This window comes from Manacus vitellinus, unplaced genomic scaffold (assembly GCF_001715985.3).
Source record: "Manacus vitellinus isolate BGI_N305 unplaced genomic scaffold, ASM171598v3 scaffold_20_pilon, whole genome shotgun sequence".
NCBI lineage: Eukaryota > Metazoa > Chordata > Aves > Passeriformes > Pipridae > Manacus > Manacus vitellinus.
In genome coordinates this window covers 493754-515386 of record NW_021939471.1, presented here as the reverse complement: position 1 = coordinate 515386, position 21633 = coordinate 493754, and the positions used below count along the sequence as shown (strand labels likewise).

The following is a 21633-nucleotide window of genomic DNA, read 5'->3' as shown; positions in this document are numbered from 1 at the left end:
CTGAACAGAGATCATAGGTTAAAACTAAAAGTCTGCCCTAATCTTAAAAAAAAAGAGAGTTCTCACATAGATATTTTATTTACTCATTCATTAATTAAACAGATGTTTAATGTCTGTTAGAGTTTCCAGGCCTGTATCCTAAGGCTGGAATTTTTCTCCCCTAATTTTGTCGAGCTGTGACTGTTCTTTGGTCTGGGCTGTCAGAAGGAGAAGAAACCCTTTCCACCAAAATCCAGAGAATGGCCACTTCTTGGCTTTAGGAGGCGATTATGAGAGTGACCTTTGCAGCTCTGGCCACTCCAGAGGAGTCAAGAAAATCCATTTCATAGCTTCCAAGAGACAAAGGGAGTCTGTGCTCCACAATGGAGATCCCGCTGTACGTGGAAAAGTCAGTGATCATCCAAGACTAACACGATGCCCAGTGCACCAGTAGTTACACTAAACTACAAATGAGCTGTATTTTTCTGGATTTAGCATTGATAGCTAGATACCTCCTGCCACAGACTCTGTCCATGAAATACAGAATTTCCAAGGGAGATATTTAAAGAGGAGAGCACCCTACATTTCTTGAATATTCCCTAAATATTTGTCTACGTGAGCGTGCACTGTTTACTTACGGCAGGGCCGCTTTCACCTCTGGTACCACGGGGGCCAGGAGGACCAATTGGACCTGGGTATCCACTTCTACCCTCTTTTCCAGGTGGTCCAGCTGGTCCTGGGGGACCCTAGAACAATGATGAACACAAATAGTATGGTCAAAATAGTTTATGAGAGTTTATGAGGCAATCTCAAATTCAGAAATACTTTGTGAGATATGTCGAACATTTCTGTAAAATTTCTCAGGTGTTTTCTCTTTCTGTTAGGATGGTCAATGAATATATATATATATATATATATATATATATATATAAACCAAACAGTCTGATTTTTTCTTGCAGTTAGGCTAGGTAATGAGTTTTTCTTACCTTTGGACCTGAAGGTCCTGGACTTCCCAGTGCACCTTGTGGACCCAGGGGACCCTATGAAGAAAAGAAAAGTCAGTCATGCACGTTCTGCTAATATTTTGCAACTAGCTGGATATACCTGATAGCTTATATACCTTAAATAAAGACATCGAAAACATCTTTCAGATTATACGAAATACATCCTTGTAAAAAGACTATGTTGGATATCAGAGAGAATGGTTGACATTCCTTGACCAGAAAAAAACTCAGTTGTTCTCTATAAGAAAACATATTAGTGATGTGTTATCCAAAATGCAAGAAAGCCAATTGACACCAATGAGCTTTGGATGAAATCTTGTCTTAATAAGAATACGTAACTATAGGTTCAAAATGCTTCAGTTTTAACCATATTACCAGTGAAATATTGTAATTAATTTGACAAAAACTCATGTTTTCAAATGCATTTAAAATTTGCTCTACATATGCATTACAAAGAACTAAGCCATTTGTTTAATAATTATTGAACATCTTGCACTCATTGTGTAAATGAGAATTTATCGGATTTTTACTCATATTGTACATTAGAGAATGGATTATATTGTGTTGTTAAATAGGTTGGTATTGGTGCCACCTTTCGTAGATGAATTGAGTGAGTTTTGGTTTCTTGGTTCTCACTTGTGTCATGAGGGTTATTAATAGTTTTTTGGGTATAAATCCCTCTTTAAACTTTTATCTGTCGTAAACATCCAGGGAATGCCTTTCTATTCCTGCCCATCAATTCTTCTAGCTATTAAGAACTGCTCAAATTGGTAATGCATGTTTACAATTCAGTAGTTTACAATTTCATGCCCATTTTGCCCTAATATTACTTCCTATAAAAGATACATGACAGAAGAAAGGTATTTGGATTCTGACTAGCTTTAATTGTCTGCCTAGGATGGATTTCTAATACACATAGATATTTCAACCCATACTTCTACCTTTTCTAATTTAATCAGGAATAGCCTATGTAAATAATTCAAAAAGTGTTTATTGGAAGGGATTATAGTAAACCCAGTTTCAGCTCCTACCAGCTTTCTTCCACTTTTCTGTTAATGCTTCTTTCAGGTTCATTCAGAGAATCTGGACTTTTGAACACATTTGACAGTCAAATTACACAGGTTCTTTATAATTTTTTTCCTTCCTCAGTAAATTAGTTGAGGCTGACAAGGCACCTCAGACCTAAACCACAGAAACTAAGAACAGCTGTAGTTCCCAAGTCAATACAAAATACTCACAGGAGGACCAGGTAGACCAGGGGAACCAGGAAACCCTCTATGACCCTTTATGCCGGGGCCACCTCGTTCACCAGCGTCACCTTTATCACCACGAGGACCTTGAGGACCCTGTAAGAGTAGATTTGCAACAAAAGGAAAAAACAAGGAGGTAAGAGCAATGCCCAAATAACAGGGAACAGTGAATGGATGATATCACAAATACTTGAAATATAACTTACAGCAGGACCACGAGCACCAGCAGGACCAGTAGAGCCTGGAGGGCCAGGTGGACCCTGTGACATGATAAGAATGAAATGATATGGATCACTTGGGGATGCCTAGACCACCTTTTTATTTCCAGATAAGCAGAATACTCAAAGCCAGCAACTATTTAGAAACAAGAGAAAGCTACACACACACACACACACACACACACACACACACACACACTCTATAATCAGTAAGAATCATGACCAGATCCTCTTTTTACCAATGCCAGCCTTACTCAGCTGCTTGTAGGCACTAGAGCCCTTCTTCAATTTGTGAGCTGCTCAGTGCTCAGGCTGTGCTGGTGTCAGCACTTGTGAGAAATAACTTGAAGACTCCCAAAGGTACTCCCTCAGTTTAAATAAATAACATTGCTTGTGCTGCATGGGCACCAGATGGGATGGAAATTAAGACAGGGCCTGGTGGGATGATGTGCTTTTTGGCATCCTATGGAGTACACAAATTTTGAGCTTGATTTCTATAGTTATCAGGAACATAAACTGAGATGTCTTTCCCCTTGATATGGTTATGGAAGAGGTCCTCAATGGCAAGAAACTATGACAGTAAGAAATGCATGACTCTTCAAAACTTCCTCTTTATTACTGCATGAAATGGACTTTGCATAGGAAAGGTATGTAAATAAGCAGTAAGCGATTTACTTTGGTCTTACCTGAAATCCTCTTTCACCAGCTTTCCCAGGTGGGCCAGCAGTACCTGCAGGTCCAGGGTGACCAGGGGGTCCTGGAGCGCCAGGAGAGCCACTTTCACCACGGTCACCCTGCAGACAGTAACAGTTGACAGGATAATAATGTCACGTTTTACAGAACTCAATATAAACAGTATTTTCAACTGAGCGTAAGAGATTCAAGGAACAAATTAGATAGCAGAGAATTGTGCATATTGTCATGCATCTCATGTGTCATTTATTTGGAAATCTGAGTATATGGATGATTTCTTACTTTGCCTCCTGGGGATCCATCTCGTCCAGGCGAGCCATCGGAGCCAGGGTTACCCTGCAAAAGAGAGGGGTATAGTGTGTTCATAAGTTGCATGATGAAAGAGCTTGTTTCCCAGTAAGCTTAAATAATGCTCATCAAAAAAGGAGTTTTCTAGCAGGAAGAGTTTGTGGAGGTGGAGTGGCCCCTAAAAGATCTATAAGACCTGCATTATTTTGCAGGCATACAAGCAGTGCAAGTCTCTTGTTCAGTTCCAAGTGAGACAGATGATACCCACAGGCAGTGAAGGGGATGCCAGAGAAAGCAGGCTATGCTACCTTATGTAAGAGTGTGATGTGCCCAGGCCCCTGTGCATCAGGCACTTGAGGGAGGCTTTGTGAACCCTAAAGCTCATATCCTCCCAGAGTCTCCCTTTAGTAACTCACAAGCTAGCAGGAAAAAATCACATCCACTCACATCCCTGCCAGGCTCTCCAGGTAAGCCTCTTTGTCCAATAGGACCTTGGGGACCAGGGGCACCACGTTCTCCTGGGACACCGTTGGTGCCTGGTCTACCATCTTCACCCTGAACAAAAAGGGAAAGGATTTTGTTACAGATAATGTACTTATGAAATACCAGTGTATTATACATCTAATTAATTATGTAGTAATTTTTAAGGAGACCTAATAAAATGATGGGCCAGTGTGGTTTTGGAGATTGTGAATAAACAAGAGAGTATAAAAACTTGGACCAAATGGTTTCTTTTCATGGCTGGTAGCATTCATGCAATGCCATTGAACTCAAGGAATGTTTTTTGTCAGCTAGGAAATAATAAATGGCTATGTCTTATGTGCCCAAAAACAATAGCCAAAGCAGTTAAAAAGAAAAACTGCTCTATTGCTGTGTTACTGATAAAATACAAACCAAGCCTCACACCACCTTTTCTGAAGGGAAGTGAAAATATTTTTCCATTTGAGTCATAATATTTAAGCAAGAAACATTAACAATGAAGCAAAGATACACAACTTGTATCTATCTCACAACTTGTGAGACTATGACTCAGATCTTGTGGTAAGGAGAGTTTATAGCCTCTTCCTTGACCCTCCTTAAAAGTGTGAAGCATCTTCTATACTTCTAAATAATTTGATATGAGACTTGATAACAGGGATAAAAGACAACCTCACATGCCACATTTACTGGTTGCCTGATCTTATGGATGTAAGCACAAATAACTGTAAATTCTGTTGTCTCTGGACTAAAAAGCATTAAACACCCCTCCCCCCACTGACCTTGACACATTCATTATTTTTTATCTCCCTGCAGTGAATAGCTCTCACCTTGGCTCCTGCCATCCCAGGTGGACCACTTGGGCCACGCAGACCTGGCAAACCCGTGTTACCCCGGCCGCCAACAATGCCTTGAGGACCTGGTTCACCCGGTGCCCCCTGATCGAGGAAAGGTCACATCAATCAATATGAGCGTCTTTAGCATTCCAGACATAATCCCAGTCTGTTGGTGTCACAGTCCCTGGCTGAAGGTGTACTTACCCTTTCTCCTCGTGCGCCTGGTGGCCCTTTTTCCCCTGGTGTACCGGGCTCACCTCTGATTCCAGCAGGTCCCGGACCGCCAGGAGAACCGGCACTACCAGGGGGTCCAGGAGGCCCATCCTTGCCCGCAGGCCCTGCATTACCAGGGGGACCTGGGCTACCCTAAAAAGAATTTTAAAAAGAAGAGTGTGAGCTGAGTTATCTGAAACAGCTGCACAGTGGCACTGCTCTTATGAAAGTCAGCCAGACCTGAGTCGTTGCCTGAAGGCAGATTTAGGGTCCAGCCTCTGTGCACCCAGATCTGATCTGGTGCTGTAAGAGAATCCTTTCATGTATCACTCTCAAAGTTGGTATTTTTTTATCCCTGCTGTCTGGACATATGGTTTGCATAATGTAACACCTGCAGGTTCTGGGTGCCCAGTGGCTGTAATGGATCCAACACAGGATACATTTTCCTTACCCGGGGCTCTGCCACAGAAATTGGAAAGAGTAGCAGATCCTTCTGCTTTCTTAAGTCACTGCTGCCAGATACCTTTAACATAGTGTCTTGGACATGTACAGGATGAAATGTCTTTCATTAAAATCTTAGCTGAGCCAATCAATGGAAAGAACTGTGTTGACTTTAATGATACCTTAAATAAAATTCTACTTTTCCTACTTTTCCTTTTTGTTCAGTAATATTCAAATTTGCATCTGCCTGTAACTATGACAGAAAATTAAAATCTGTTTATCCAAATGCAAAAGAATTTTTTTACTTTATATCTCAGTTACCATACAACAAAAGTTTGCTTTTTAAATGGTCAAATGCATTTGTATTCTTTTTATTTTCTTAATTTTTAAAGAATCAAAAATCAGACTAATTTTTACTGTGGGAGTCAAAAGTAGGCACACATTGAACATGCAAGGATATTAAGAAACAGCTTTTCTTCACAGACAGATATTATAGAAAAGTTTGGAATTAATGGATGCAGACTGGTAGATTAAACTTCAGATGAAGCCATACCATAAGAAAGAAACTTTGCCTTAAGAACGATTTCAGTTAATCCCCAAACAATTAAATCTTATGCCATTTTATTCTACAGGTACCTAGAAAAAAATCTCAGCAATTATCTACAAGACATAGCTTTGAAAGTGAATACCAGTTCAAAATGAGTATTGAGTATTTCTTGCATCATAAAAGAGCAAGAGAGAAGACAGGTTGTCTGCCACCAACAGAAATACTCAAGGACCTGATCCAGGAGAAGGACTTCACTAAGTCTGGCTTTGGAAAAAAAACCATACTAGAAGGTGTATCAAGACAGTAAGTTAAGTGAATGAATTGCTATTCCATATGATAAGGAGAGTAAACTCCTTATGCAGATTTGTTTCCCTAAGTCCAAACATCATATTCAGAAAGATTTTGCATAATATATTTTATTATATTAATATATGCATTAATATACTCCCAAAGTAAGAATAAAAGGGGCATAAGACTACTTACATTGCTACCAGGGGGACCAGGTAGACCACGAGCACCAGGGAAACCAGCAGCACCCTGTAAGAGATCAATACTTTTAGTTGTCATTTTCTGAAGACTGGAAAAAGATGAACAAATTGATTTTTATACACCAGCTGACTTTGAATTACAGCTAGCTGGTTTGCTTGTAAGTTCCCTGTTTTTACAATTTTGATGTGAATTTTTTTAATACTTTTTTTTTTGAAGTTGAAGATCACATGTGCTCCTCAGAGGTGAATTAATGGGCTCTGGGAAGCTTGGAAAAGATGACAAGTAAATATAATAACTGTTGAGATACGCCATTTTAGAGCCTTGGGTCATTGTGCCAAAAGCTATTTTGTCACCTTACTTATATTAAAACCAATGTAATCCAGACCACTGAACACCTCCACTTTAGTTACTCCTTCTAGAACACCTTAATTATTCTTGATCAGCAGATGCTAAAGTCGTTGAAGGTATTTTTTTCATTTACATCGCATTTGTTGTAATAGACAGAGACATTTAGCAGTGACTAAATCAAGGAGATACTCACAGGGCCTCCAGGAGATCCACGGTCTCCTTTTATTCCTTGGGGACCGGGCGGACCCTACATGGAAGGAAGCAGATAAAGCAAAATGATTTGATAAAGATGGAAATCACAGTGAGTGTCAAGAAGTTTCAGGCAGTTCAGCTGCTTGCACTTGGGGGGGCCTGGCTGCCTCGAGGCTGTGGGAGGGCTGAAGAAACCTCTCTGTTGCAATAAGGGACAGCAAAGACTTACTGGTGCACCGGGGCCGCCCTGTGGACCCGCAGTTCCAGGTGGTCCAGCCTCTCCTCTCAGACCAGGTGGGCCTCTCTCTCCTTTCCCACCAGGTTCCCCATTTTGACCCTGAAGAAAAATTATATTGCTTCATTACTACTCAAAAAAAAAAAGCAGATGGTACCACTGTGATGAGAAACCTTATCCAGATACTCTTCTGAAGGGAATTTAAGCATTAAATTAAATGTGAATGCAGTTGAACTCTCTTGGTCTGCCAGTATAGAAAGTTAGGGACAAAGTCATGTTGCTCTGCATGTGACTGAGTAGAGAAAGAGTGGTAGATGTACTTACTGGAGCTCCAGGGAAGCCAGCAGGTCCAGGAAGACCTTGTTCTCCTCGCTCACCCTGTAGAAAACAACATGTCAGCAATGGAAGATGTTAAAAAGATAAGCTTTTCAAGATAACCTACAGGTTAGAGAACACTCCTATTGATGCTGCTGAAGTTTCTTTGTCTTATCAGCCTTTGAAGGAAAAAAAACCCTGTTCCAAAACTACAGTTGCTCCTGAATGCTAAGAACAGGAATTATTTGATAATATGATAATTATCTAAAGCCTGATAGAGTGATCTGAGTTACAACTGTATAAACCCTGAGAACAACCCATGGTGTTTCCCAGATCCAACTGAGATCCCAATGTGCTGTGTTATCAGTATAAAAAAAATAGATATTAAGGGTATTTTTGAAAGTTTACTTAACTGTTAGACAAAATGGACACCACTATTGCTCACACTCTTGCCCTGAGCTATCAGCACAGCCCTCCAACCCCTTAGCACTGTTAAAAGCACTGATTTTCTGAAGGCTTCTTTAGTACCTATAAAGCCCAGGAGTCAAGAGCATCTGAATGTGCTTAGCTTATTTACAGCTCAAGTCTCATGAGTTCCAGACAGGGTAGGTACAGCACTGATGTCTACACCAGGCTACAGGAGCCACGCTCAAGTTATACTGGAAGGAAAGTACTGTCACTCACAGGACCTCCACGGGAACCCATCGGGCCTGGGGCACCTGCTGGGCCAGTCTCCCCCTGTAAGGAACAAGGATGGTTACTGGGTGTTTGTCTGCTCCCCGTGACACAGCTACTGCTGGGACTTCTTACTGCACCACGTGTCACTGCAGGAGATGCTTTACCTTATCTCCAGGTGGGCCGGCAGGACCAGGAGGACCGATGGGACCTACATTGCCCTAAACAACAAGAAAAGAGCATATTTTGTATCAAAATATGACAATGCTACCTGTGTTTTCATCAGTATCATTTATGTCTCAGTATAAACAGATTGCTAGAGATATTTAAATTGAAGAGAGTCTACAATGCCAGAGTGCTGTTGCAAACTATGTTTTGGAGTGACAGTCTAAGTTCACGCCATTTTGCAACTGAGAGATCTCCAATGGATTGATAATTTTTTTCTTTTCCCTGCCATCCAAACCTAATTCAAATCCACCTGAAGTTAACAGGACTCTTTCAATGGTATACACTAAAAGTTACCTGTTGCCCTAACTTTTCATATAAATAACTGATCCACATTTCTTCAGTATATGTTCAATATCTCATGACTGGCTCCCTGAGTTTTTTCTTTCTTGACAATTTAATGTGTACCTTATGGTTTGAAATAAATTTTTTGTATTTCCTCCAACTCAGCCAAGCTGCACTGGTATATTTTTCATGCCTCATTATTTTGATGGATGCACTGCTTTCAGGTACTGATTTGACATATATGTATATATTTCAATTCTCTATTTTATGTGTATATGCTATATAGATGCAAAATATATCATATGCAGCAACCTGTAAAAGTATCCTGAGTGAGAACGTTTCCTATAGATGTCCTTTTGTGATTCATTATAAACCTGCATTCTCATCAGTCAGATAGATTTTCTCTACTTCTATATGATTGCTTTCCCTCCAAAACATTGTCCAAATTAGCTGTGATCTTCTGCTTTCAAAAAATTCCGTTATATTTACCCAAGCAACGGTAATCACAAAAACTAGTATTAAGTCTGATTTAGTTTACAAAACTAGTTTGGCACTGCTGGCATGAAACACAATGGGATTACTACTTTACACCTCTTAGACAGTACTTATTCATTGTAATTCTAAGTTGATTCATGTTCTAAGTGAAGACTGTGTGAAGCTAATGGATAAATTGTTAGATGTTAAAAAAGGTTACTCACTCTCTCTCCTCTTGCACCAGGAAGGCCGTCAGCACCTTTGCCACCAGGTTCTCCCTAGGAGATGTAAGATGCAAAAAGCATAAGCCAAAAGCAAGCATAAGGGAAGGGAAAGGACCTCGTGCTGAGGGTCTCTCAATAACCATATTTCCTTATTGAGATCATACAAATCTAAAATTGGGGATGACATTCTGCCCAGTATTCAGCATCAGATACTACATACTTTGATGGAAAAGAACCCAAATTGATTCAAAATGAAGCCTATGCCAAATTGTTTGCCTGTGGTATGAATTATTCTCATAGTTTGTTAGCTGGTTTGATGTATCCATCCCTGAAGAGATCTAGCACAGCAAAATATCTAGCATATATTAAAGCAGGGGGAAAATCCCATATTTTTCAGCACATAGGACCCATATCGCATTGCTAACTCAACAGTACTGCTACACAATCTACACCTCTGAAATCAGGCCAAAAGTGAAGACATGAACAAACCCAGTGCTTTGTGGGAAGCTAACACTAAATTAGCATAAAATTGGCAGTGTGTCTGTGTTACCCTCTCCCCTTTTGGTCCAGGACTTCCAGAAGCTCCTCTTTCTCCTGGCATTCCCTGTAAGCCAGGCAGTCCTGTGCCTCCAGGGGGACCAGGTGGTCCGGGAGGACCCTAAGGAGTATGAAAAAATAATTAGAAAAACAAGATTAACCTGAATGAGATACATAATAGCAGGAAAACAAGAAAGTTGGTGGGTACCTTGGCACCTTCTGTACCAGCAGGACCTGGCCCACCTCTTGTTCCAGGAGGTCCTGGGGGACCCTGTGCACCACGTTCACCTGGGATACCATTTTCACCCTGTGACAAAGAAATGCATTATTCTTTGTTTTCAAGCTCATGCTGTGTTAATTCTTTCATGTAGTTCAGAAAAGTTGCTTTATTATTTACCTTAGGGCCTGGGAATCCCGGTCCTCCAACATCACCTTTTGGCCCCTGGTTACGAGAAAATAAGTGTAAGTTATCCATGCACTTGGTAAGTCTCCATTATGGTTGGCATCCTGTTTCTCCCCTCTATTATTCCTAAAATCAGACTTCTCTGCTCTAAATAGAGCTGAGAACTGACTGAATTTGGAAATGAAATATAGGAAAAACGTCTCATTAAATAAAAGGAATTACTACTTACTGGTTCCCCAGGCTTCCCGTTTTCTCCAGCTGGTCCTGGTCCACCAGGCAATCCCTATGTGAAGGAACAGCACTATCCATGTTACATAGATAAGTTATGCATTTTCCATCTTGTAATTTCTTTTTTTGACCCAAAGATGTGTACTCAAATCATCCCAATCCTTTACAAAGGCAGAGGTGCCAATTTGATAGCTGAGGGTTTTATGTTGCACAATCTAAATTAACCACCCAGCCTGCAATTGTGATATACGAAGTAATAACTTTTGTCAAGTGGATGATCTGTCTTACTTCAAAATATGATGACATGCACTGCAATGTAAATGTTAAGATGCCTTTATTATCTTTTTATTTCTGTGTGTTTTAATCTATTGAAAGGAATCAGAAAGCAATAAACACACAGCACCTGGAGACCGGGTGGGCCTGCTGGTCCTGGTTCTCCTCTGTCCCCAGAAGCACCCTAGAATCAAACAAATGAGAAAAAAAGCACCATGAATTTGTCTGACAACATTTCAACACCACCTCTAACCTATGCCTTCATTTCATGATCTGATGATGACTTTGCATAATCCCAAAGACTAATGGACCTTGGTGTTCTGGTATTTGCTCTTTCCGCTCCAACTGTTAGATGTGATTCCCCAGACACATTTTTACTTGGTAGTAGTTGATATACACATTAAAGGGAGACGTGCTTCAGTTTGAAAAGGTGATAGATCTCTGAGAGCTCTTAATTTGGCTTGTCATTTCAATCTGTGCCAGGTGTACCTGACTCAAGTTTATCCTACTGAAGTTTTGAGTATTAATTCATTAAAATAATGGCAAATAAGAGTTCTTCTATTTGTCTTCATAAAAGGAGATTTCTATATATCATTAAAAATATTTCCCTTCCCCTAAAGTCACAGTGTCAACCTGTAGATGCCAAACCCCCTTGGCAATAATTGATCGTCGTCTCATACAGGGTCACCACACTTACAGTAGGTCCTGGAGGACCTGGGAGGCCAACATCACCATTCTTCCCAGCAGGACCCTGTACAAAGACAAAATTAGGCCATGGTTAGGGGTTGATACCATTTTTATAAGACTCATCAAATTATTATTCATATTATGCTGTTATTAAATTGTCATATTATGTAATTATTAAATTATCATATTATTAAACAAAATGTTGACAAAACTTACAGGTGTTCCAGGTGGTCCACCAGGGCCTCTTTCTCCATTCTTACCCGGTGCACCCTTACAAAAGAGAGAGATCACATTTGAAATACTTGTTCTGGTCCGTAGACAACAACCTGAAGCCACAGCATGAGATAGCCCCAGTATGGAGCAATTTGTTTTAACATTTGACTGATCAAGTATCAGAACAGAAGTGGAGAAATCCCACTCACCTCATTGCCTTTAGGACCTGGGAAACCCATTACACCTGGTTGGCCACGTGGGCCTGGAGGGCCAGGGGGACCAGCACGTCCAGATTCACCCTGACTGCCCTGGGATAAGGAGAAAAGAAAGGAAGTCATGGCATCTCTCAGGTGAAATAAAGGAATAACCATCAAAGGGAGAGTGAGGGTGAGACACTGTGGTTCAAAACTTAAATATGTTTTGTATTTCAACTCATCTCCTGTATACTCCATATTTTAACAGTACTAAATGACAGGATTTACAGACCGTTATTACAATGATACAGATAAAGGGCTCTGGTAGTTAAAACAAACAAAAAAGGAGACAATTAATCTGACTGTGATAACAACCTGTCATGTAGATGCTGTGGGATGAGGGTAAGGTCAAGTAGGAGGACTAGCATAAAATATTTGCACAGTGTACATACGGGAGGACCAGGTTTCCCATCACTTCCAGGGCTTCCTGGAATTCCAGGCAAACCCTGCAATTGAAGAAAAAAAAGTGTTACACTTTGGTTTAAAATGCAGAGTATGTTTCAATACATAAATATATAGAAACTACTTGTTTGGTTTAATCCTCTTTAATAAAGATTAAAAGTCCTCCCATTTCTCCCATCCCATGAAGGGGAAAAATGGAGAAGGCTAAAATATTTTTTCATTACGGGTTTATTGCTTTTCCTGAGGGGCGCTGGATATAAACAAGACATGGCACGGTAATCAGCAAGCACAAAAAATGTATTCTTTCATTATTTGGGAAGAAATCTAATTTCAGATGGTAAAAAATCAAGGAATGAAACAATTCTGACCATGTACCTCTACCTAAAAGCAGCACAATTTATAACACTTTTTTATTAACTTATTTTTCTACATATTATTATTGCTGCATTTTAAATAATTCATTTTCACTTCCAACAAAACCTTGTTTGGCTCCCAGCAGCCTGCAGTTGGGTTTTTGAACTTCAATATATTTGTTGTCAGCAGTTGTTAATTTTTGGCGTAGTTCATAGAATGCTGTTCCATTGTTCTATGAACACTTATATGTTTTTACATCCTGTGAGTATCACCTGTGAGGCCACCTCCAAAAATCTTTGAAAGCCTGACCAACAGCTTATTTGCTTTAATTGCAAACAAGCAACAAATGTAAGACTTGGCTATATTGAAATATGTAAACGGATATATAATTTAACTGTTTAAACATTAAGGTCTATTTAAATAATAATTTAAATATAAATGTATTTAAATAAAAACGCCTCAATCGTATCCTTAATAGAGGTTCTCTCTCTTTCTTGGAGATGTCCTGTCTTACTCTCATTCCTGGAAGACCTGGGCCTCCGTCTTGTCCGCGCTCTCCTGCAGGTCCACTGGGGCCAGGGGGACCTGGGCTCCCACGCTCCCCTGCGGGACCCTAAAAAAAGAGATGTGGGAAGTCACAGCAAGGAAACCAGCACCCTATTGAATCCGAAATTCTCTGTTCAAAATCACACGGATTCTCTGAAAGCTTGGAGGGTTTTTTTTTTTTTTTTAGGGGAAAATTTATACCTTTTCACCTGGAAGTCCATTGCTACCGGGCAAGCCGCGGAATCCAGGGGAGCCCTACCAAATAAAAGAACAGACTGTGGATCACAGGCAACGTGGCATAAGTAATGGGCAAATGGGTTTTTCTTCTAAACTATTTACCATTAGACACATTGTTATGAAAATCAATGAAAAGAAAAAGGTGGAAGTGGCATTTTAATGCAGTAAGAAGGATTACAGATTATTTTCTCTTTGGTTATAACCCTCCTGTTGAAATTATAATCCACCCATTATTATTTTAACTGGCTCTGCATCATTATTTATGAGTTTTCTAAAGTAATAAAAAAAATGTCATGTTCAGTATCGAACAATTATACATTATATCCTCTAATTCAATACTGAGAAGAGCTCTGGTTTATTGTTTTAATATTTGCATTCACTACTATCTTCATTGCTTACAAAAATTTTTAATTGTAAAATTTAATTTTTACCCCATTTATGTATTTAGTATGATTAATTTGTTCACTGTGCATCTTTGGTTTCCTCATAGCTTCAAGGAAATATTGCAATCAATTATTAAGTTAAGAGTTATAAATAGATTAGCACAACTTTGCTGATGGTTCAGATGGGAACAGAAATCTAAAATCTGTAATGATGTTGTTATTTATTTTGTTAAATAAATAAATTCAGGAATTCCTTTGCGAGTGTGTCTTCAGAACACTATTGAATCTACTAGCTAAAAAGATTGTTTGCAGTAAAGATATTATAACACAGAAGACATCCTGACAATATTGCTGCTATAGACATTTAAGATGTATTGACAATAGAGATGTTGACATAAAGACATATCTTGAAGGTGGAAGAATTTGCATTAATTTCACTGTCCAGAGCTGAAATTTTTGTAATTGTTTATTTTTGTTAACTGAGAAGTAATTTTTAAATTTGTTTTATTTATACCCCCTTGTAGTTCTCAGAGTTTATGGTGCTTTTCAGCACAAATCTTTTGATATAACTTCCAGATATATAAGATCACTGCTTCTTCAACATCGAAACCTGAAAGGCATTAATTTATTTCAGGCTGAGATAGATCCAAGTGCTGCAATTCAGAGGAGAAGCTGGATAACAATTCTGCCCAGTTTCATAACCCAGTTTTGCGTCTGGAATTTGCCAAGAAGAGACAAGGAGCCAAATTTTCTCCCGGAAGTATTTTGAACACCTGAATTTGCTGTTTCTGCCTTAACTCAGAAGGTACTTCATGTGCAGGTGACCTGCAGCACCTTACCCTTTCTCCAGGGGTGCCGGGTACACCGTTCTGCCCGGGCTCACCGTTTGCCCCTCTTTGTCCTGCCTCGCCGGGTGGTCCAGGAGCTCCTGGGGTACCATTCTCACCCTGGCAACGACAAAACCCAAGCTCACCAGTGAAGGCAGAAGTCTCCAAAAAACCCCAAAAGGGTTTTTTTGTACGGGGAGTGATTCAGAGTTCAGACTTCCTTGAAGAAGTCTCTGAACGCATTTTAAAATTGCTTACACGCTCGCCTTTTGGGCCTGGATCTCCTTTTGCACCATCCTTACCAGGGTCTCCCTAAACAAGAGAAAATCCTGTTAAAAGATGGGTAGCAACAGGGTAAAATACTAAGAAGTAAACGTGATATCTTTCAAATTATTGACTCATATTTATTATTTATCAATCTGCACAGAAATTAGCATTCACTGGCTGAACCTGGGTGTGGAAGACACAGGGCTCCTTAAAAATCCAGTGAAGAAAGAAGTGATACAATATTAAACACCACTGAGTAAAATTTTGTGTCTGTTTCTGAGCTATTCCAGACATCGAGTCTTTTGCTCAAAGTCCTTGAGTATTTTCTCTGACAAAGAACTGTGTGTGGTGTAAGGCTGTCAGAAAAGAGTCTGCTGGGGTAAATGGCAGTATAAGAGTAAGTACAACTCACTAGATGTAGTGGACTGTGGACTCAGCCCGTGGGAATTTAAACAGGTGAAATTAGGATTTTAAACCAACAGATTTAATCCAAGGTAGACATTTGTAGTGAGTTTCTGAACTGATAGATAATTTAGGAAAAGAAATAAGTATTACTATCCTCTTTATGTGTTTTTTGTATATAGCAATACCTAAATGTGTGAAAGATAAATATATTGTATATTTATAAAAAGTATTGCCTATTTTCATTATAAAATAATTTATTAGACCATCTCAAGTGAATAGAAGTTTAATCATAGAATCATGGAATCAGCTGGGTTGGAAGGGACCTCTGAGATCATCAAGTCCAACCCTTGATCCAACCCCGCTGTGGTTCCCAGACCATGGCACTGATGCCACATCCAGTCTTATCTTAAAAACCTCCAGGGATGGAGAATCCAGCACTTCCCTGGGCAGCCCATTCCAATACCTGATTACCCTTTCTGTAAAGAATTTCTTCCTAATGTTTGGGTTTGGTTTTTAATGGTATCAGAGATACTTCCACCATATTTGCTTGTACCACCAGTGTAATGAATATTACTTACTCACCGGACTGCCTTTTGCTCCAGGGTTTCCACTTGTACCTGGTGGACCAGGAAGACCACGGCCTCCTGGCAGACCAGGAGCACCAGGAATACCAGAAGGTCCCTACAGAGAGTGAACAGCAAACCGGGATGAAGAGATCATGGCAATATTGGACTCTATCCAGTCCAAATGGTGACCCTCACCAACACATTGCAGCAAAAGGCAGTGATATGAGCAGTACCCACCATTTCACCCTTGCCTCCGGGGCTTCCAGCCCTTCCAGGAGGGCCCTGAAAAAAGAAATGTATTAATAAGCGATGCTGCTCCCCTAGGACTGAGCCAAAGGACATGCAGGGCTTTGTGAAGAGCAGGTGACAACAACCCCTCTCAGGTCCCATGTGGTATTTATGTACCTGAGGCCCAGGTGGCCCAGCATTACCCTGAGGACCAGGTTCTCCTCTCTCTCCAGGACTACCACTAGAACCAGCAGGACCAGGAGGACCAGCTTCACCCTATGGAAAAAAAAGCAAAATGAGAAAATGAATGCATTTTAACCTTGTCTCCTGGACAATCTGTATTGGCTTTATGGTGTCTTCCTCTAACTGTGGCATCTCTGACCTGGGAAGAAGATTGCCAGAGTCACCTCCTGAGTGCAAGAGACAAATTAGACAGTGCCCCCAGTGCTGAGGCACATGGTACCCAGGTGCTCCAGCCAGTAAATGCTGCAGTTCCTGAAGTTGTGGGAAGTTCCCTTCAGTCCCTGTCTTAACACAGCACGGAACACAGGGCCTACTGCTTAAAGGTGTTTTGGAGTGAGCATTCATGAAGATGATGGGCATAGGGTTTGTTTCATGCTACATGCGAAAGAACATCAGTTCTAGGCTTGCAAACAGTGTAATAGCAGCCAGAAAAATGAGGGCTCATAAAATAATTATGTACAGTGACATAAGGTGTATAATTGTAGAAAGGACCAAATCCCATGTAATTATGCATCTTTAGCTGAATACCTTAAAACCTGGAGAGCCTGGAAATCCTGCAGTTCCAGGGGGGCCTGGGGGACCCTTAAAAGTGAAAGAAATACTATTAATGCAAAAGGTAAAAGCCATATGGAATTAATCTTAAGTTAAAAAAGAAATATCTGATTATGGGATTTTCCTCTGAGTAAGGAAACACCTGGCAAAATAGAAAATACAAATCATTCTGTAAAAGATGAAGTTTGGCTAGTCCTAAAGTATCACACCTACACCTTGGTTACTCTGACATGTACATGTTCAGCTAAATTTCTGTGTTTTAGATTTAAAAACCATGAAATCTATCATTGCAGAGATTAAGTTATAAAAATGTTCAAAATCTGTTCTAATTATAAAAAGGTGTAGGAAGGGGAAAAAAGCTGATATAGCTGTCACATTTATAAGTGGACATGCTCAGGTTTCTAGGGAGATGATGAAGAAAAAATTTTTTCCCACCTCGGACAGCTAATATAAATGTATTTGATAAGACTATTCACAACTGCATAGAAGAAAGCAATTCTATCTATCTGTATGTTCTCTGAGAATAATCTGGTTTGGGATTTTTGCATTTTCCTGATTTGCAGTGTTAAAACTCTCCTATTGCACTCTAAGTGCTTCAAGGATCTTAACCAACACAGTTATGAAATATAATTAAATAAAATGGTCATTCTTAAACCAGTGCACTGCAGAACACCGGCTAGAAGTAACTAGGATAAAGCAACACAAATACTTAAAGTCAAACATCCGTGAGTTGTCTTACAGGTGGGCCTGCTGCTCCTGGAGATCCGTCTTTGCCATGGGCACCCTACAGAAAGAAGAGAGGTGTTGAGTACAGAGCACAGAACCCCACATGCTTTTATGTCCCTGACTCAGAGACCATGTTCTTGTGTCTGTACATTCCCAGCTAGTTGATCAAGACCTGAGGATTCTTCAGCTGAGAAATCGCAAAATAATAATCAAATAAATACTTTGTGAAGGAATGTCCAACGCTTCATATGACTTGTACTGTAATGATGAGACAGTAAGATGCAAAAATATATTCTTTCTGCATTTCTTGAGGAAATGCTGGCATCATCTCTGTGAATAAATAAGATTGCAATACATGTGTATTTCAAAGTAACAGTCCTAAGTCACATAAAAGACTAAAATTTCACCCCAGAAACCTAATAAACCGTGGTATGATTTAAATCCTGTTGCCTGTCTTCCAGACATATTAGACCAGGTCCTCTACTCAGGTTATGTAGTGTTTGTACAAACAAGTTGCTGGTTATTATATGTTAACTATGCTTTGTTGATTGTGTTGAATGCTATGAATTCCTTCAGAGCAAGTGATGTACTCCTTAATCCCAATCAAAGAGGAATTTTGTCTTTTTCCCACAGGTTACTTCTGAGATTGCATTTTTTCCTCTCTCTGCCTTCTCCTGCTGCCCTTTGCTTCCACTCCTCCTCCCTTTTGCTCTTGGCTGAACCTGAGCATATGCTGAAATATAGAACTCTCCCTCAACGTGTAATCAATTAATTTAAAAAAAGGAAACACAAAATAAGATGATGAACAGGTTGTGACTTAGAATCGTTACATTTTTAGTTGGGGACCAGAAAGCTTTCCTGTATGAATTTACAGATGCCATATAGTTTTTTAGTCCTTTGCATTACAACTGTTTCAAGGAAAGCTATGAAGTAGGGAATTCTCGACATATTGAATCCAAATATGCTGCCTCTGAGTGAGAACAACAGCTGCAATTACTCACAGGGCCACCAGGATTCCCAGGTCTTCCTCTTTCACCAGCTGGACCTCTTGGTCCCTAGAAAACATACGAAAACAAGTCAGTTAAATGGCTTCCAAATTAATGTGGCTGAGCAAAGAGACATTGCTCTTATTTGCATATCTCGCTATTGTTCAATGCATGTGGTGGGGTAATTAAAGTTAAGAGAATGATGAGTAACTCGGGTAACACGGAAACACTACAGGATGCACATACTTACTGGCTGGCCTGGTGCTCCATTTACTCCAGGAAGACCAGTTTCACCCTGTTATGGAAAGAAAACACCAATGACAGAATGAACTTTGGTGAGAACACTTTTTGGTTTATTCCAGAGGAAGAGACACAAAACAAGACACGCCAATCCGTTGCCCCTTTCTGCATCAAGCTGAGTGTCCTCAGCAGGAACTGAGGTCTGAAAGGTCTGAGAAGTCTAAACAAGTGCCAAACTGAAATATTAAACACGAAAAAAAATCAGGAAGACTCAGTCCTTTAAGTACTATGCAACAAAGTTAGATGATCCAGCCATGTCCTTCACTTCGTAATCTCATGTTTATTATGACTAGACAACTGGGACATGATGTGGTTCAGGAAGTCTAACTCATTTGGAATGATTCTTATTCTTTTCATAGAGAAATTAAATGGGTTTCTTTAATGTTAACTGGATTTTTATAACTGTTTGAGAGGCAAAGCACAGCTGTACAATGAATGATGGAGGTCATTAATCTACCTACTACAAAGATTACCCTCTAGTTTTTTACCTTTGGACCAGGAGCACCACTGTCACCTTTGGCACCATCTTTTCCATCAAAACCCTGTGGGAAAGTAAAACCATATCTGTGAATAGTATTCCTGCTGCATTCTGTAAAACTTGGTTCCTCTTGGCAAAATATTAAGCCCCCAAAAGAGGCATATTTTGGATAATGAATGTTATCAGCTGTTGGAACACTTTTTGGGATGAAGCTCTACAATTGAGATAACTAGACAAAATTTAAGTATTTGTTACAGAAGATCAGATCACATTGTTAAGAAATTTGCCTTTAATTCTAGGATTCAATCTCTTTGAACTGATGACTGAAAGAGCACAACCATGCGACGCCATAATTCAAGTGGTTTACTTACTCGTTGACCTTTCATCCCAGGCATCCCAGGCATCCCAGGGATTCCCTTGTGACCCTAAACACATAAATACAGAAGTGTAATAAATCATGTATTTACTGTATTAAGGGCACAAACCAATGTTCACTGTGAGTCATGTTCACTTGGGAAAAAAAACCCCTTTTGATTAGAAAACTGTTGTTAGCGGGGGCTTTTCCGTACCGGTAATCCAGGGAATCCACGGTCTCCATTTCTTCCTGGTCTTCCTGGTTCTCCCTATTGAAAGAAAGTAAATTTTTTCTTTTTTTTGGTGCTTACTGTTGTTTTAGTTACTGGCAAAGCAGCAGTTCTAGAAGATCAAGGTGAGTCAGAATAAGCAGGTGAAGCTTCTACCAAAGACAGTGGGAAAAAATCATAGCAGGGTGACAGTTCACTGCTTTCTGAAAAACAAGTGCCAGGATTTAAAAACTCAATTTTAAACAAGATTTCAGTTAATATATAAGTTATTCCAAGACAAACTTTAGAAGAAATGATCCCAGAAAACTTATTTTTCCTGTGAAGCACTCAAAGTGGACAAAATATTTATCTTTTTGTCTTGTCTGGTACTATGCCTATTCAGGGCTGCCAGGTGTGATATAAAACGTGGTGTTAATGGTTACAACTCTCAAAGGAAGATTTAAGGGGAGCAGGAAACTACCACTACTGTCTGATTTTTTTTTATAACTGCTAATTTATTTTGCACCAGATCGAAGTGTTTTTTATGCTCATGTTTTCTCTCTTTTTTTTTTTTAATTATATCAATCAAATTGCCTATTAAAACCAAAACATTTTTTAATGGATAGTTAGACTTAATGTAAGGCAAATCCAGTGTCTTACAGTCATGTTGTCAAATGCAGAAATAATGAGATGTTAAAAATTCTGAAATGCAATGTGCTTTGCTGTCTTACCATTTAATTAACATTTTTTCCTTCCCATTTATTAATAAATGGGTGAATAATAGTGAACTTACATCTTTCCCAGGTGGACCAACTGGGCCTATCATTCCAACGGGGCCTGGAGGACCCTGTAAAAGAATAAAAAATATTAAGTATTTTTCAAAGTAAAAATGCATTAGGCATCATAAAGTACTTGTATATTTGAAATGCATTATAGTAAACAAACAGGATGAACTGTAAAATTTCAATCCACTCCAGTGATGACACTGTTTCATGCTTGTAAGATCACGCCTTTAGCATGTAAGTGATACAAAATGTATACGTACAGGAGGGCCAGGTTGTCCTGGTTCTCCAGGGGAACCTTGGTATCCAGCAGAGCCCTATAACGCAGCAAAAAACCCAGTTAAGATGTGAGCAATTACATGCATCATTTCGTGGCGCTGTTACACTTTATAATCACATAATGGTAAGGAGAATTGTAGTCAGAATGGTCAACAAATGACCAAAGGTCAATTTAGCAGAACCAAGCAGAACCTGCCTCCGTGAAATCAGAAACAAAACTGCTCCTCTAACAGGAGATGGATGTCAAAAAAACAGACCCTTTGTGTGTTCGCTGAATGTGTATCAGGGTTCCCACCCTCCTTTACCTCCTGTTCAGCTTTTTGTATGGGTAAACATTTGGGGTTGTTAACAGGATGACAGGCCGTGGCACATCTTAAAACTGCCTTGGCTGAGACCCCATAGACTTGCAGAGAGCTCAGGGGTACACATGGACTTAAGCAAGCACAGTGTATTGCCCTCAGCTCTTGAGTCTTGGTGAGGCATAGAAGGTACAATCAATAGAGGAT

At 39.8% G+C, this 21633-nt stretch overlaps 1 protein-coding gene across 1 annotated transcript in view; it reads right to left on the bottom strand.

The window, feature by feature from the left end:
• Positions 1 to 21633, bottom strand: part of COL3A1 (collagen type III alpha 1 chain) — a 50745-nt gene that overhangs the window by 3556 nt on the left and 25556 nt on the right. The window contains exons 7-47 of the mRNA XM_018071669.2: positions 21112 to 21165; positions 20860 to 20913; positions 20073 to 20126; positions 19875 to 19928; positions 19514 to 19567; positions 18976 to 19020; positions 18741 to 18794; positions 17753 to 17797; positions 16990 to 17043; positions 16396 to 16494; positions 16228 to 16272; positions 16007 to 16105; positions 15011 to 15064; positions 14765 to 14872; positions 13507 to 13560; positions 13274 to 13372; positions 12396 to 12449; positions 11959 to 12057; positions 11753 to 11806; positions 11547 to 11600; positions 10980 to 11033; positions 10578 to 10631; positions 10343 to 10387; positions 10154 to 10252; positions 9959 to 10066; positions 9409 to 9462; positions 8368 to 8421; positions 8210 to 8263; positions 7535 to 7588; positions 7205 to 7312; positions 6977 to 7030; positions 6430 to 6483; positions 4950 to 5111; positions 4740 to 4847; positions 3880 to 3987; positions 3427 to 3480; positions 3138 to 3245; positions 2440 to 2493; positions 2222 to 2329; positions 966 to 1019; positions 618 to 725 (exon numbers count right to left, since the gene is read on the bottom strand). Coding sequence (XP_017927158.1) covers positions 618 to 725; positions 966 to 1019; positions 2222 to 2329; positions 2440 to 2493; positions 3138 to 3245; positions 3427 to 3480; positions 3880 to 3987; positions 4740 to 4847; positions 4950 to 5111; positions 6430 to 6483; positions 6977 to 7030; positions 7205 to 7312; positions 7535 to 7588; positions 8210 to 8263; positions 8368 to 8421; positions 9409 to 9462; positions 9959 to 10066; positions 10154 to 10252; positions 10343 to 10387; positions 10578 to 10631; positions 10980 to 11033; positions 11547 to 11600; positions 11753 to 11806; positions 11959 to 12057; positions 12396 to 12449; positions 13274 to 13372; positions 13507 to 13560; positions 14765 to 14872; positions 15011 to 15064; positions 16007 to 16105; positions 16228 to 16272; positions 16396 to 16494; positions 16990 to 17043; positions 17753 to 17797; positions 18741 to 18794; positions 18976 to 19020; positions 19514 to 19567; positions 19875 to 19928; positions 20073 to 20126; positions 20860 to 20913; positions 21112 to 21165 — 2943 coding nt within the window. The remainder of the gene's footprint in view (positions 1 to 617; positions 726 to 965; positions 1020 to 2221; positions 2330 to 2439; positions 2494 to 3137; positions 3246 to 3426; positions 3481 to 3879; positions 3988 to 4739; positions 4848 to 4949; positions 5112 to 6429; positions 6484 to 6976; positions 7031 to 7204; positions 7313 to 7534; positions 7589 to 8209; positions 8264 to 8367; positions 8422 to 9408; positions 9463 to 9958; positions 10067 to 10153; positions 10253 to 10342; positions 10388 to 10577; positions 10632 to 10979; positions 11034 to 11546; positions 11601 to 11752; positions 11807 to 11958; positions 12058 to 12395; positions 12450 to 13273; positions 13373 to 13506; positions 13561 to 14764; positions 14873 to 15010; positions 15065 to 16006; positions 16106 to 16227; positions 16273 to 16395; positions 16495 to 16989; positions 17044 to 17752; positions 17798 to 18740; positions 18795 to 18975; positions 19021 to 19513; positions 19568 to 19874; positions 19929 to 20072; positions 20127 to 20859; positions 20914 to 21111; positions 21166 to 21633) is intronic.